This window comes from Rosa chinensis, chromosome 4, assembly GCF_002994745.2.
Source record: "Rosa chinensis cultivar Old Blush chromosome 4, RchiOBHm-V2, whole genome shotgun sequence".
Classification (NCBI taxonomy): Eukaryota; Viridiplantae; Streptophyta; class Magnoliopsida; order Rosales; family Rosaceae; genus Rosa; species Rosa chinensis.
The window spans coordinates 63,257,251-63,273,566 of NC_037091.1; the positions used below are offsets into that span (position 1 = coordinate 63,257,251).

A 16,316-nucleotide genomic window follows, 5' to 3' on the forward strand; every position below is an offset into this window, starting at 1 on the left:
TAGAATTCAACAATCGATGATTCAAAATTAAAGCACTGTGATTTTGGACTCTGGCGAACCATAAATTATATTTTGTACTCTCTTGACACGAAGAAGACGTGTAGAAGAAATGAGAAAGAAATTTGATACTCTTGATCTCTTTGATCTATGATCTATGATCTTGCTATGTTGAAGGAGATATGACTATGGGTTTATATAGAAACCTAAGTGAACCAACATGTCTGTTCACTTATCTCCTTGAGAGACAAACTAATTCCTACAACCACCTATTGGAAATAAAGACATGTACCCTTTCAATTTGAAAGGTCATGATGAATTATATTTTCATTCATATTTAATTGGAATTTACGATATAATTTCCAACAGAAGGGGCATCCGTCAATTTGAACAACAACTCCAACAACTCCTTGGACGGTTCTCTTCTTGTTTGGCCAAATGTAATGTACCTTGCTTTGGCTAGCAACAGATTTTCTGGACCAATTCCCTTAAACATTGGCCAGCAGATGTCAAATCTGTATCTCCTAGATCTTTAAATGGTAGAATTCCTGCTTCCATAAGTAATATGGAGAATTTGACTTCTCTTGATCTCTCGAAAAATTATTTATCCGGAGATATCCCTACTGATTGGAAGGGTTTACAAAGCCTAACAACCATAGATTTTTCTGATAACAACCTTTCCGGTCAAATTCCATCCTCCATGTGCTCACAACTACCTTCACTGCATTGGTTGAGATTAAGCAATAACAATCTTTCCGGGGAGCTTGAAAAGCCCTTGCAACACTGTACATACCTGGATGCACTTGATCTTGGAGGAAATAAATTTTCAGGGGCCATATCAACATGGATCGGAGAACGTTCATTCTCATATTTACTTCTCGGAGCCAACATGTTCACTGGAAATATTCCTCAGCAAATATGCAGCCTCTCCTATGTTCAGGTTTTAAACCTTTCTCAAAACATATTATCAGGCTCCGATCCATCCCTAGATGCCTTGGTAATTTGGAACAAATGAAACATCGGGGCTCTACTTGCTCAAGGCACTACCCTCATTTACGGGTGTGCGGTATTTTGATCTTGAGCATCAGTGAAAAGATTAGGATATGAATGTAACAATAAGCTCTTGCCTCTCATAAACAGCATTGAACTGTCAAGCAACAACTTATCAGGAGAAATACCAGAGGAGATAACAAATCTCTCGTACTTACGTAGCTTGAGTTTATCTAGGAACCAATTGACAGGAAAGATACCACAAGGCTTTGGAAGCTTACAGCAGTTGGAAACTCTTGACCTATCGATTAATCATCTTTTGGGGCCCCATTCCTGTAAGCATGACTTCTATGACTCCATTGAGCAACTTAAACTTGTCATACAACAACTTGTCGATCTGGGCCAATTCCAACAGCCAACCAATTCCATACCTTCATTGACCCAACCATATATGAAGGGAACTCAGGACTTTGTGGACCTCCATTGCCAAACCCATGCTCAACATCCAATAATGAGGATCGAACCCCTAAAGAAGATGAAGATGGGTCTGGAAAGATATGGTTCTACATAAGTACAGCGTTGGGATTCATTGTGGGATTTGGGCTGTTTTTGGTAGTCTAGTACTCTAGTGATAAAGAGGTCAAGGAGACACGCCTATTTCCAGTTTCTTGACAAGCTGAAAGGTAGGCTTCTTGTGGTTATCACAGGGAAATGAATGGCTGTTTACAATACTGAGGTTGTAAATGGAACGTTCTCATTTCATTATGTTGTCCATTGCAGTGTACTATATGTGGTTTGTTATGTTTGAAAGGTGTGCTTTTTGGTGTAAATATTTGAAAGGTTGTAATATAAGATTGAAGGTGGCTTGTAATATTATTATTCTGTACTTGGTACTTGTCCTTCTGATTGGTTGAGAATCTAACATTAGTGTAATTGTATCACTTATTGTAGTTTATTCAATGGTGCATTGCATTACTGTATGAAAGAAAGTACTAATAATTTCTTTAGCATTCCCATAATGGTCGAAGAACTGGGAATTCTAATTGATCAAAAGGCCTCTAAGCCATCTGTGGTTTCTGGCATAAGGTATGAATCCAATAAAAAAGAAACAATATGAGCGTATACCCTAAAAAAGTAATGGATTGATATTGCATTTAGAGTTTTTCAGGTTCAAAATCTTAAAGTAAATTCCACAATCCAGAACATGAATTAAACAAATTATAATGAGAAATATAAAATCAACATACTTTGAAGCATCATGTTCTTCGTGTCCCCATAGAGCTCTGGAGGTTGAGAGAATAGAGAATCAGAGGGAAGATCAGGACAGAGTAGTCTTGGTACTTGTTCCCGTTTGAAGACTCTTCTCCCGGTATTTGACTGTTTGTTGAATTGTAACACAAGTTTTGCTGGAGTGGGGATATTTTAGGGTCATTTGAAAACTAAAAGCTCTCAGTTTCAAGCCGGATACTTTTTAGACATGTCAGAACGAACCTTGCTTGCAAAATTGTGGCAAGGCCTTAATCCAAGCTTTATGCGATCTTTACCCAAAAAAAAAAAACAAGCTTTATGCAATCTAAAATGATAGAAAGTTCAACTATTTCATTGAGCTCTAGAAAGACATTAGGTTCTAACTTTTGCCTAGTATTATTATTAGGTTATTAAGAAATGTTCGTCTATATAGTATATCGATTTATCAAATAGAATAGTTCGATTTAGAGATAGATTGACTTCGTTCATTGATAGACTAGTTTGAGACTATTCTGTCTCTATATCAAACAAGTCTTACCTTTATATCAAATTATCAATTTAAATTTACTTGATGTATTTATATATGCATTTGTATATATACATGTACTCTATAACTTCACAACGAATAAATTTGTTTAGGAAGTTTGTAACCTACCAAACAATCAATTCATGCAAAAGGTACCAAACACTTTTGGAGAGAAAATAGGTTGCCAAGTGGGATCTCTCTACCCTATGATTCATGGGTCACCTTGGTCCTAACTCCAAAACTGCAATAAATTTCATTTCTTTAGACGAAAGCCAAAAAAACACAAAAGAAAAAAAAAAAAAAAGAAGGGAATTTTTAATTTTAATTTCCTAGAAGCCGTCCTACAAAATTGAGAAAATTAGATGGAAAGAAAACAAGCGGGAGGGGAAAGCATAGGGAAGTGTGCAAACAGAAGCAAAGCTAAAATCAAACCAGACTCATCCACATCAGAAATATTCTTTTGGTCTAAACATCAGAAATATTCACTTGCATATTAAAAATCACATCTTTAGCAACAAAATTAAAGATTCTCTCTCTCCTTCTCTCTCTCTCTCTCTCTCTCTCTCTTCTTTAATCGGAGCAGAGAGAGATTCCTCTCACTCTCACACAAAGCAAAACCCAACAATCCAAGCAACAAACCAGGAAAGATAGGTAGGTGAAGCAGAGCTAGTACTATTGGGTGAGGGATTGAAATTCATTCAATTTCTGTGTGAACCCAGAAATGGATGATGAAGTTGTGCAGCGAGTTTTCCAAGAAGGAGGGCGAGACTATTTCCAACAGCAACCCTCCACTTCGTCTTCGTCTTCCTCTATTCTCCAATCACTTCCTCTCCATGTGGTACTAATCAAAGCTCCTATCTTTATTGCTTTATTGGGCTCTTTGTACTCGTCAAGATTGTATCTTTCTGTGTTTGTTAGCTTCATTTTGAGTTTTGAGTATTGGGTTTTGCTTGGAATTGGGATTAGTGGGATGTTTTTCGTGTTGTGGTTTCCATTTGCTGCTTGCAATTTGGGTGCTTTATGGCGTAGGAAGTAAGAATTGTGGAACTGACTGAATTTTGATGTTGGGTTTTTGAGGAAATGTGGATGCAATTGTTTTATCTGTTCATTTCTGAATAATGTTCATCCAAGGAAATGTGGATACTAACATTTATAGTTGAAATGTTTTAGTAATTGTTCTTCTTATCTGTATTCTTATTTGATTTCATCTTAACAATGCTTTGGGGTTGAAATGTGCAGTCTTTTGATCGTGGGTATTATTTGTTGGTAAAATCTATCCAAGAGCTTAGAGAGAAAAAAGAGGGCCTTGTTACAGTTGGCATTGGTGGTCCAAGCGGTTCTGGTAAAACAAGGTAGGTGTATAGTTTTCTCCAGACGAAAAGCATTTGCTGTTTCTGTTTGTTCAATTGTTAATCTTATTATAATTTTTGATGTCCTCTGAAGCTTAGCAGAAAAGGTGGCATCTGTTATTGGTTGTACTGTTGTGTCAATGGAGAACTATCGTGATGGGATTGATGAAGGAAACGATCTCGGTTCGATAGATTTTGATATGCTGGTCCGAAATCTTGAGGTTTGCATCCATTTATTGGCTTTTGGTTCTGTTTCATTTTACTCTGCTGGTATCTAATCATGCTTCATGCCTGAACAATTTGGCTAGATATAAACAACTACGTAGCATTTTTTGAATGGTTTTAACTGCTCAGATGCTAACATATTTGACCATGAAATTTCACTAGCAGATAAACCGTTTTGATAATAAGAGCAAATTTTACTAGTATATATTATTTCTCATGTCACATCTGGGCAGATTTGTTATGTTCAAACCCACTTGTCTGCTGAGAAATCACATCATTGCATTTGTACATTGTGATCATTAGCAATAATGATCATTTTAATCTGTAAGGATTGTTCTTATTATATCTATGGACTCAGTATCAGGCTTTTATGCTGATAATAGGATTTGGCAAAGGGTGAAGATACATTGGCTCCAGTTTTTGACTATCAAGAAAAGAAACGCGTTGGTTCAACAACAATACAGAGTGCTTCATCTGGAGTGGTAAGAATGTAAAATAGTTTGCATATAGTTCGTTTTATATACCTTGATCTTTAAGTTCATAGCTCCACTTTCTTTGTAGGTAATAGTTGATGGCACCTATGCTTTGCATGCAAAATTACGCTCTTTGCTGGATATTCGAGTTGCAGTGGTAATTTTTTTTTTTTTTAGACTTGGTAAAAATATTGGTTACCAGAAGTTTGACATGATATTTGGTATGTATTTTCATCAGGTTGGTGGTGTCCATTTCAGCCTTCTTTCCAAAGTTCGATATGATATTGGAGATTCTTGTTCACTAGATTACCTTATTGACAGCATTTTCCCATTGTTTAGGAAGCACATCGAACCAGACCTTCATCATGCACAGGTTGGTGTTTGACTGCTCCCGACTGTTGATATTTTACTGCTAATTCTTATTGCTTTTCCTAAATTTTGCAGATTAGGATTAACAACAGCTTTGTCTCATCATTTAGGGAGGCAATCTACAAGCTGAAATGTCGGAGTGAGGTCTGCATGTGTTCCATGTTTATTGTCAATGGATATTTATCTTATAGTCATGCATTGGAATTGTGCCTTCCTCATTTACGTTGCTATGTTAGCTTTATCATTGGTGGGTACTAATAACCGATTCAAGATTTTCTAAGCCCTTCAGCTGTCAATTGCAATATTGTTCTTCCTTTACAGCTTATAGCTTTTTCATGAAACTTTCAGTCTAGATAGGGTATTATTCATCCTCTCGTGTGTGTCACTAGTTTAGCTGAACTTTCAAAATTTTGTTACAGGCAGCAGAGGGACATTTTGCTAGTGCCTTTCAAGAAAATGTTGCTCAAATAGATAAGTGAGTCTTGTGGCAGATGTAATTTTATCTATCTTACATCTCTTATGATTAAATAGAACTAAAGAATATAGTAAATTCTTGAGTTATACCGCAGAGGAAAGTGGGCCTAATGTGTTTCTTTTTCAGTTTTATTGAGATGTATCTTAGGCCTCCTTCGGCAAGTGAAGAAGCACGGATAAATGATTGGATCAAGGTGCGTCAATCTGGTATAAGATATTATCTTTCACTTGGGGACCAGAGGATTGTGGACAAAAATTTCATTATCAGGCCAAAAGCAGAGTTTGAGGTAAGAAGTATTTTCGTAGATTGACTCTGGTAAAGACATTGTAATATTCTACATGCTTGAGAAATGGTTCTTTTGCAACCCTTCTGATCAGCTATGAGGAATAATCAGGGCCACCTGATAGCCTGCCTCATTAAATATGTTCAACTACTCTGCATGAGAGCTTCACTTCTCACTCTTTATAATTGAATGCTAATTTAGTCTGAAAAATGTTTTATACTACTGTTAAAATAAAAGGGTATTGATGATCCTAATAGGGTATAATCATAAAACAAAGAGATGATACAAACTTGAGGCACAAATATCTGATATGAAACTTCTGAATGTGCTTCATAGGACTTTGGCATGTTCAAATTAGACCTTAGAGCCTTATGACTTGCATTCTGTAGGTTCCCTCTGTGTTCTTTATGTGAAACAATGATTTATGAAACCTTCTACATGTGGCGTTGATCAGTGCAAACTTTTGGTCCTTATTTTTATTTCGTTTAACGGGTTGCACATTACAGGAGATGCATGTTTATATATGAAATTTGTGTAAAGACTTACTTTTTATGTGATAATTATGTAAGATTTCTTGATGTTTAGAAACTCTTACCTATTTTCTTGTCTTTAATTTTGGAAGCAGGTTGGAAGGATGACTCTAGGCGGATTACTGGCTTTGGGATACGCTGTGGTTGTTAGCTACAAAAGAGCATCCAAATCAGTCAATAATGGCAATGTTTCATTGTCCCTTGAAACCATTGATAGTCTTGGTGAGACATTCATGGTGCTGAGGGGCACAAATAGAAAAGTATGAACTCTGTATTTTTACTAGAGTGGTTATAGCTTTTACATGCCAATTTTTTTTTCCCTTCAGTATAGGGTTTGTCCAACTGATATTTTACTAATACGAGGGTTTCACCTTTTTTTTTCCAGTCTAAATCTACTAGTATTAAGTAATGAAAACGGTTGTACAAAAAGGAAGGATTTGGGGGACCCTTTTAATAAACACATAATGACAAACAAAATTCTGTGTGGATGAGTATAGAATATAGAACAAGAATTATCTTTGCAAATATAGGTTTTGGAATAAGATCTTTCCAAACTTGTTTTGGTTCTCCTAGGAAATGTAGGTTTTGGAATCTGAATGGCTTGTTATTTGTTCATAACTAAGGCTTTCATGTTTTATTTGTGTAGACAGTTGGAACAGAAGCATTGAAGATGGGTATCAGTGAGCCTTGGATCACTAAATCATATCTGGAAATGATTCTTGAGAGCAAAGGTTGGAATCTAGACAAAATTTTCTTTCTTTTGATCTTTACCTATGTGTTTTTGGTCTCAAGCACTAAAATCCCAAGAATCCCAAGTTCTTTCCTTAAGCTTTGGTCAGAATTAGAGTTTTCTGTCCTTGGAATTCCTCTGAACCATACAGCACCTTCTGGTGTTTTTTGATTAATTATCTGATGCAAATAGAACGCATGTCTCGCTCTCTCTGTCTCTCTCTTTTGATATATGTGTTACTTATATAAAAGTATGTAATTAAATTGTGTACATGATTTTCGTTTCTCTTGCAGGCGTACCTCGCCTTAATACACCACCTCTTTTGTCAAATACGCCTGTGACTAGTAATCAGGACAGAATGATTGTTGCACCAAAACCAATCCGTGTTCCTCCAAATCTTGTTACTAGGCTTGAGGATCTATCTCAGCCATGGACTAGATCTCCAACAAAATCAACGATGGATCCTATAGTGGCCACCTGGCATTTCATCTCATCAGATCCTTCCCAAGCTGATAGCTCAACCATAGGTAAGTCGCTCTGACTTAGGGGTGTACATATTTTCTTCCGTAAGTAGTTATATCCTGAATGTGCTGTTACTGAATGAGTCTAGACCGCTCTCATAAAGCAACCACAGATCCTTCCTCTTTCAGGGATGGCATGAAATTGGCTCCAATGCCTGATTCATATGACTTAGATAGGGGATTGCTTCTTGCTGTGCAAGCGATACAGGTAAGCGGTTTAAGTTAATAAGGTATTTTTTTCCTTTTCTTTTTGTTGTTATATAGCTTTGGCGACTCCCATTATAAAAACTTATAGTTCAAGATATTTATTGGAGAAATTGTATTTGATTATATTGATAGAAGTACTAAAAAATTAAATAACTTTTTAGTATGTTTATCTTCATGCATTTTTGTGCATTTTTTTTGCAGGCACTGTTGGAGAATAAAGGTTTTCCGGTTATAGTTGGAATTGGTAATACAGTCTTCAGCTGACTCTCTCCCTCTTTCATGTTTTGTATTTTTTTTCTAGTCAGCTATGGCCTATATTTCTAGTTATGCTTATTGAAGTCTGTGAATTCAGTTGAAAAAACACATGGTTGTCTTTTCTAGTCTTTATCTACAATGTGCTAAGTTGTATATAGCAATCTTCTTTTCAACAGCATAGTTGAATTATCTGCCTGGGCTGAATTTCAACTTGTGCTTCTTTGTTTCTCCTCAAAAAAGATTTCAAGTTGTGCTAATATTATATCTGCAGAATATGAGCAGATTAAACCGGATACAGTTGTGTGATTTTAACTCGAAACATCATGTATCTTGTGTTTTTGCACACGAATATGATGATTTTATGATGATTATGATATGTGAAGTTATATGAGAAAAAAAAGGTGAGGAAAAAAGGAGAGATATAATGTGCCTTGTCCGTGTTATCAACTATTTCTCTTTAGCTTACTTTGTTTGAGCTGTGACCAAAGCTATAGATTATATGCATTTCTGACCTTAAATAAGCTATCTACAAATATGTCATATACCCATTTGTAGTGACTCCACTTAAGTATGCATTCATGGATATATGTGCAATTGTTTTGTTTTGACAGGTATGGCTTGATTTTGGTTTCAATGATTGTTGACCTTTGGACTGAAAGTATTTGAGCTTGAAGTATGTTCTCATGTTGCTGATATTGTTCTTGTAGGGGGTCCAAGTGGTTCTGGAAAGACTAGTTTGGCTCATAAAATGGCCAATATAGTTGGCTGTGAAGTTGTTTCCCTTGAAAGATATTACAAATCTGAACAAGTAAAGGATTTCAAGTACGATGACTTCAGCTCGCTTGACCTATCTTTACTTTCAAAAGTAAGGCTTTGATATTGTCTAAGTTATTTTTTGACTTTTTTGTACTTTGTATATTTTCTGAGTTTTAAATTTAAACTATATAACATGGCCAGGCAGTTCAATCATATAGGTTATGCAAGCCAATTCAATGTAACAAAGAAAAATACATAAAAAAATGGTGTCCTATGTGCCCCTCAAATTTGATTTTTCTGAGTATATATGTAAAATTGACCTCATATGATTCTCAGAACTTCTTGAAGGTAAATTTACATTTCTTTTTTTTTTGTTTTTGCTAAATTGTGCCAAATTGCAAAATGTCCTTTTGGCTTTTGCTCAGTCAAACAACAAACCAAATAAATATATGATTTCACTAATATCAATATTCAGGACTCTAATTTTAGGTAATACTCTCTGCTTAAATGGCTGCTTTGCTGTTGCGTTACTTAATATTCTTACATTACCATTTGCAGAACATTAATGACATAAGGAATGGTCAAAGGACAAAAGTACCCATGTTTGATTTGGAAACTGGTGCTCGGAGTGGGTTCAAGGAACTTGAAGTTTCTGAAGATTGTGGAGTGGTCAGTTATCAGACATATTTACATTGCTCCCAGAACTTCGCTTGCTTCTTGTGTAATAATATCTTATTGGCCTCTGCTTTGCTACTAAAGAAATCAATCAGATAAGCAAAATTTATTTTGTCTTTTGTACAAGCAGATCATTTTTGAAGGAGTTTATGCTCTGCATCCAGATATCCGAAAATCACTTGACTTGTGGATTGCTGTCGTAAGTATACCCCTGCTATCTATTCTTTGCGTTTTTAAGCAGTTTCAGGTGTTTATGAGAAAGACTGGATATGAAGTATCCGTTCTCCTTCATTTGGCTATCAGGTTGGAGGTGTTCATTCGCATCTCATTTCTAGAGTTCAAAGGGATAAAAGTAAAGTGGGATGTTTTATGTCCCAGAATGAGATCATGATGACAGTGTTTCCAATGTTCCAACAGTTCATTGAACCCCATCTGGTTCATGCACATGTTAGTACCCTTCAAACTTCTTAGGAAAGTAATCCATTTGTTGCGTTGTTTTTATTTTTTTATTTTCCAAAAAAAAAAAAGGAAAAATGGATGAACTGATTTGTGATGTGTCCAAGAAAACAGAAAAAGAGCTTGCTAAGATTTTTACAATTGCTTGAGTTGGAGAAATTTTGCAATTCATCCGGTTCTAACAGAGCTTAATTATTACTTTTGAAACTGTGAAATAACTGATTTGATATGAGAAGAAAACTACATATGTATATTTATATGGCTTTTCCAAGGAAAATATTGTTGCTGGACTCATAATGTGAAATCTTGAGACCATTCTTCTTGGCAATGAAATCATGATGTGTGGGTGTGAGCATATGCTTTCCAATTTGCACATTGGAACTGATCTATGGCAGTCCCACCAAACTTATTTTATTTGCTGCTATCTAAATGCAGCTCAAAATTCGAAATGACTTTGATCCTGTACTTTCTCCGGAGAGCTCATTGTTTTTATTGAAGAGTAACAAGCAAGTAAGAGTACAGTATTGTTTTCTCTCTGCCTTGTAATCATAAAACATGATTTTCATCTAACATGTTATGCTATTTCCATTTGGTAATAGGTGGCTTATCAAGATATTTTAAAAATACTGGATCCTGTAAAGTTCTGCAGCTCTGTACAGAATTTCATTGATTTATACTTGAAACTTCCTGGACTTCCTACCAGTGAGCAGTTAACAGAGGGTGACTGCATTCGGGTCAGAATATGTGAGGGCAGATTTGCATTGCTGATACGGGAGGTTTGTAATGTACCTTTTTTAATTCGGATTTTGTAATGTAAATACATATAGTTCTCTCTCGTTTAACCACAGTGAACATTCCATTCATTTTTGTATGCGTAGCCTATACGAGAAGGGAATTTCATCATCCAACCTAAAGTGGATTTTGATATTAGCATTAGTACAGTTTCTGGACTTCTTAACCTTGGGTAGGCAACAAATTCGACATACAAAAGTTTTTTTACTTTTTCACCATTATTGTCTAATTATTTTCATATTCATTATTAGATGAACTCATTTTCTCATTTGATGAATGAGTTCTTTTGAGATTCACCTTATAGCGAACAATTTATATAAGCAAGTAATGAAAAATTGAAGCATCTTTCTGTGATGTCAGGTATCAAGCTGTAGCTTATATTGAAGCATCTGCTTTCATCTACCAAGATGGGAAGGTCAGATAAAGCTTGGTTTTTCTTGTACACATTACATTTTGGAAAGTGTTGTCCTTGTGATAAGAACATAATGATGTAGTAGGTGAATTGCCTGAGCACAAATTCTTGAAAAATGTATATGGCAAACTTCTTGCTTTTGTGGTATGCCTCAAATATGTCCTCAACTTGAGCTTACTGTTGATAACTTATAGCCTGCGCTTTTAGATGCAAACATGTACCTTGAATCCTTTTTTTTTCTAAGCTGGCAACTAGTATTGATTTAAGTTCAGTGACTTCTTGTTTTTTAGGCTGAAAATATCTAATTCATATTAAATTTTGATTGCGTGTTTAGATTTTGGTTGAGGTTGATCATCTACAAGATGCTCCAAACCCTTACCTACAAATCAAGGGGGTTGATAAAGATGCGGTGGCAGCTGCAGGGTCATTGCTTAAACTGGATGGTTCATATACTACCAAGGTTTTCCCTTTACTTCTGCCACAGTGTGTTCTCTGTGCATGCTGGCTTCAGTTTCAATTCAAAATCCGATGCCAAATCACTTTGATCTTTTATTTTGCTTCAATTTCTACTGACTGGGTAGTTGATTTGTTTGTTGTGTAGAGTTATCTTCAAATAGTTCTGGAAAGATTACCAGAACTGGGAAGAGGCTCAGGTGGAATTCACAGTCAGCAAGCTGCAAGATTGCAGGAACTTGTGGAGTTCATTCAGTCTCAGGTATTTTGTTTTAAAATTGATGGATCACTAAGACTAAAAAGTTTTAGTGCATGCTGCTGCATTTCTAACAGCGGGTGGTGTGACAAACAGGGCAGCAGTTCAGCTTCGGAATCCTCACCAATTAGGGAGGTTTCTCCAGTGGACGTGGTGATCGAAGATATGCAGTCAAGGATTAGAAGACTTGAGCGGTGGCATACAATCAATACGGTACGCTTGCAAAACTTGTAGTGTCAAAGTTTTAGTAGAGCTGCTAATTTATGCGTCTGAATTTTGCAGGTACTATGGACATTTTTAATGTCTGCGCTTGTTGGTTATTCGCTCTACCAAAGGAAGCGTCAGTGATGATGCTGTTTCTTTCTGAGTGGCGTCGAGAGTTTTTTCTGAATCTTGTTTTTGTATCATACCATTTTTATGGCGCCATCTCAGAGAGACCCTTCTCCGCCGGTTCTAATCAATTACTGTATATACATATATGAGCAACTTCCTAATTACAGTTGCTTGGTTACGATTCAAGCACAGCTTACATCCAATTGCTCAAAAGATCCCCTCTTGGGGGACTGCGAATGAAAATTACAGGCTGAGTTTGACGACACTTGCAATATTTTTACCCAAAGATTTTACTCATTTGCAATCAAAAATCATCTTGTCCTCCATTTAAACTCCGAAAACAAAGACTGTCCATGTATTTCATAACCCTTGCAATTTTATTCCTCCCTTCATCTCAGAAACTAAATCGAATGCGATTCGAGATTCTTTGACTTCTTGTTAGACTGTGAGGCGTGGGGCTGAGTCTCCCAGCATGGGTTTCAAATTCCGTTTTTTTTTTTCAAAAAAGAAAAGAAAAAAAAAAGAGCAAACTAAAAATTACAAGAATTATATAACAGAAGGACTATAGAAGTTGGTGAAACTCTAACGGCAGGGGTCAAAATGCAATATAAGAAACATACAGGGGCACGATATTCTTTGCGTTTGAAGCTAAAGAAGAGCAGCAAAACCCAGAGCCACACTCACTGCGAGGATCTCATTTCTTCTTCTTCTTTTTCTTCACAGAAATCGAAATCAAATCTGAAGAATCCAAATGGAAGCAGAAGCTCTGAATCACATAAAGTACGGCGTCCCTTTCTACGGCATCGGTTGGGTTCCCGACGGCATCCCTCTCACCTCCTCGGAACAACCGGAGCAGGAGAACAACGATCAGAAAACCGAGACTCGGACCGAGTCGACTCAGTCGGTTCCCGATTCGAACCATATAGTATTGGCCGGCGGCGGCGGCGAGGGCAACAGCGGCGTCAAAAACGCCGTCGTTCTCATCCAGTTCGATCCCGCCTCGACTTCTATCTCCCATGAGCCGGTAAATCCATGTTAATTAGTGATAATTAGATACAATGAATGCAGCTTAATTAGCTCCGGTGCTTTGGTTTTCAGGTGGCTAAGCTCGGGTTAGGCTCTGATTTGCCTTACAGAATGGCGGTTCATCCCGGTGCTGACGGTCTGATTTGTTCGTTTCCTGAAAGCTGCAGGTTCTTAAATCCAAGTTCCAAACTTGATTTTAATGCATTTGGCGTGCCTAATTGGACTTGCATTGTAATTTAGGGTTCGTGATTCGGAACCATCATACTTGTTGTTCTTGTATTTGATGTGATTTTCTTGTCCAGTTGGTTTGAATGGGAGAAAGAATTGAGGGAGGGAGCTCATAAGCTAAGTGTGAAGCAATCTGATAGAGTACTTAAACAATTGCAAGATGTAGGGCAACAGTTAGCGCTGGCATTTAACAAAGAAGGTTCGGTGCTTGCTACCGGAGGCGAGGTGAGGACTATTTTTTCACTTTGTAGTTTATATGCATGTTTTACATGGCGTTGTGGGTGAACATCTATTAACATGGCGAACAAACCTCACACCATGCTCCAGTTGTATGCTATGATTTATTTTAGACGTCGCATTGATAAAAACAGCAAGATTTGCTTTTTCTCCACGGAGCTTTAATGTTGTGATTTGGTGCTTTACAGGATGGCAATTTAAGGGTTTTCAAGTGGCCCAGCATGGAAATTATGTTCACTGAAGCTCAAGCTCATAGAACAGTCAAGCAGTTAGATTTCAGGTTTGTAACTACAGAGGCAAAGTAAAAAAAAGATATCTACCTCCTTTATATGCAGTGTTGTTGATGATGATTATATCGCTTGGTTGTCTTGCAGCCATGACGGGAAATTTCTTGTCTCCTTGGGACAAAGTGGCCCTGGTAGAGTCTGGGATGTGACTTCAGCTGCAGTTGTAGCTACTTTACCAACGGAAAAGGTGGGCAGTTACTGATAATTTTCCGATGAAGAAAACTGTCTGAATTTTAACTTTGTGATTCAAAGGATCTTTGACATAGTAAAGTGACATGGGTGCTTTCTTTCAAGGAGATTTATTTTGTTTTTGTTTTAATATAAGGATATACTGCATGGTATATTAGATTCTTTTTTTTATTTTTTATTTTTTATCAAACATTGATAAAAAAATAAAACCACTATTACCTATCCCTATGCTGTCATGAGTCATTATGACAAAAAAACTGTTAACAACTTGTCATAGCATGTGAATTAGAGGATCTTCACGTTTTTGTTTTTGAATGACCAAGACTTCTATATATGCAGGATGAGGTATTTTGTGCATGCAAATTTTCTCTAGTGAACAATGGGATTGAAGTTCTACATCTAGCAGGTAAACCTTTGGTGTGAAAGAAGCTTTCATTCTCTGAAATACTGAGTTCTACATTACTTTTTCATGATTTAACCATTTCAAACTATTTATAATTTAGATAAAGATGGAATCATTGTAACATGGAACACAACCACATGGAGGAGGGTTCGATCCAAGCGAATTACTCGAGATGGCATCACCGCCTTTGATGTTTCGGCTGATGGAAAGCTCCTTGCATGGTCTGTTCATCTTGGATGCTTCTATTAACAGTTTTTTTTAGATGGTTGGTGTACAACACGATGTGTCAAATGCATAGGGTTGATTTGAGATCAGTTTTCCAATTAGTTCATCCAACTGCAGTCTATCATGACACAATTCCCTTCACTGGATTGCGTTCCTCAGAAAAATATATCATCTGTTTCTGGAAATAGAATACTGACACTTGTTATCGATGTAAATGCAGCGGGACAACTGCTGGAGATCTTTTGATACTAAAGTCAGCCGGACTGCGGGTTCAAAAAGTCATCCCAAAAGCACACAGTGGGTTTGTAACTGCGTTGAGTTTCTCGCATGATTCAAGGTGTGAGAACTAACGACATTATGTTTCTTCTTTAGTAGTAATTATGCAGAATTTCTTTTTCCTTTTAATGAAGTGTTAAATAAGCATATAATTTTTAAATACAGAGTTTTGGCTTCCACATCAATGGACTCAAGTGCAAGGGTGTCCACACTTGAGGAAGTGAAGAAAAGTGGTAAGTTCCTACCATCATTTTGGGATTTTATTGCATATCACTTCATAGTTGTCATGGCCATGGCTAGACATCCCTTCACAGGGTAGATATGTTGTGGTTTTCCACCTATAGTTGCGGTCCCATCAGGCTGTTGGGGCTCAAGGATAGAAGTAACCCATTCCAGATCAGTTTAACTTAGGCTATCATAGAATTAGCATCATTGTTCGAGGTGAGTTTTCCCTGGATGTCAAACTGTGCTGCACTTCCTTAATAGGATGCTTCTGAAAACTTTAATCCATAGGCTGGTCAACCATGACATTAGGATCAATTTCGAACTTTCGCGTTTTCTTCTCGTGATAGTTTTCAGGTTGGGGTTGGTCAAACTAAATTTAAAGTAGTAAAAAGGAATTGGAGTATAATGCTTGAAAGAGAAACAAAAGCCTATTGAATAGACCGTTGATGCTATATTTGCTCGTTTCAACTTGTGTTTTATTGAACTTTGTTTTCTTTCTTTTAATGAGTTTAGTGTTCAATAATGCTGTTGCTTTGGTTGCAGGAGTGAGCTTATGGGTTGTTATACTCATTATCCTAGTATCCATTCTCGCATATTTCCTAAACGATCCTGAGAGCTGGACAATGTTGAAGTCTGAATTGGAGAAAGTTTACAGCTTGTGGCGTTGAAAGGACTTTAAATTTGCAGAAAGAACAGTTCGGGTGCTCGTCATTGTACCAATACAGTGGTGGTTTTGATAGCCTGTTATAGGATAATAGCTGGGGTGGGATGTTTAGGTTCACTCGAGCCCAACCCATTTTTAGTATGATAAACAGAAGCTCTTTGAATTGTTTATATCGTCTCTCTTCCTAAGTTTATCACAAAAAATACCATATTTTTTCATATTATATGATCGTGATTCTTTTTTTA

The 16,316-nt window shown here is 36.7% G+C and overlaps 2 protein-coding genes across 8 annotated transcripts; both read left to right on the forward strand.

The window, feature by feature from the left end:
* Positions 1-3,132: 3,132 nt before the first annotated feature.
* On the forward strand, positions 3,133-12,622 carry LOC112196454. Of its 7 annotated transcripts, none has more exons than XM_024336801.2 (26): positions 3,138-3,599; positions 4,001-4,113; positions 4,205-4,331; positions 4,719-4,817; positions 4,897-4,965; positions 5,047-5,181; positions 5,253-5,321; positions 5,597-5,652; positions 5,779-5,938; positions 6,558-6,725; positions 7,112-7,196; positions 7,489-7,722; positions 7,806-7,924; positions 8,125-8,167; positions 8,886-9,043; positions 9,493-9,603; positions 9,740-9,808; positions 9,913-10,056; positions 10,501-10,575; positions 10,665-10,841; positions 10,944-11,029; positions 11,218-11,272; positions 11,604-11,729; positions 11,871-11,984; positions 12,075-12,191; positions 12,261-12,622. In XM_024336801.2, exons 1-26 carry the CDS (start codon positions 3,483-3,485, stop codon positions 12,324-12,326), a joined length of 2,892 nt encoding a protein of 963 aa, XP_024192569.1. In that variant the 5' UTR covers positions 3,138-3,482; the 3' UTR covers positions 12,327-12,622. The 7 variants fall into 7 exon arrangements, with proteins under 7 accessions (XP_040373691.1, XP_024192569.1, XP_040373690.1 ...); XM_040517756.1 differs by having other exon boundaries at positions 7,821-7,924; XM_024336803.2 differs by having other exon boundaries at positions 3,139-3,599; positions 7,830-7,924.
* Positions 12,623-12,890: 268 nt separating this feature from the next.
* Positions 12,891-16,315, forward strand: LOC112196457 (SEC12-like protein 2). The gene is made up of 10 exons (XM_024336807.2): positions 12,891-13,335; positions 13,410-13,504; positions 13,640-13,790; positions 13,991-14,082; positions 14,177-14,276; positions 14,618-14,684; positions 14,782-14,902; positions 15,127-15,243; positions 15,348-15,415; positions 15,951-16,315. The coding sequence occupies exons 1-10, from the start codon at positions 13,063-13,065 to the stop codon at positions 16,073-16,075; spliced, it is 1,209 nt and encodes a 402-aa protein (XP_024192575.1). The 5' UTR covers positions 12,891-13,062; the 3' UTR covers positions 16,076-16,315.
* The last annotated feature ends 1 nt before the right edge of the window (position 16,316 follows it).

Bases quoted from the DNA above. Each gene is read 5' to 3' on its own strand.
- LOC112196454 (XM_024336801.2), top strand. From the start codon at position 3,483: ATGGATGATGAAGTTGTGCAGCGAGTTTTCCAAGAAGGAGGGCGAGAC. The intron at 6,726-7,111 runs GTATGAACTCTG...TTATTTGTGTAG, and splicing joins TGAGGGGCACAAATAGAAAA to ACAGTTGGAACAGAAGCATT. The intron at 9,809-9,912 runs GTAAGTATACCC...TTTGGCTATCAG, and splicing joins TTGACTTGTGGATTGCTGTC to GTTGGAGGTGTTCATTCGCA.
- LOC112196457 (XM_024336807.2), top strand. From the start codon at position 13,063: ATGGAAGCAGAAGCTCTGAATCACATAAAGTACGGCGTCCCTTTCTAC. The intron at 13,505-13,639 runs GTTCTTAAATCC...TTTCTTGTCCAG, and splicing joins TCGTTTCCTGAAAGCTGCAG to TTGGTTTGAATGGGAGAAAG. The intron at 14,685-14,781 runs GTAAACCTTTGG...TTTATAATTTAG, and splicing joins TGAAGTTCTACATCTAGCAG to ATAAAGATGGAATCATTGTA.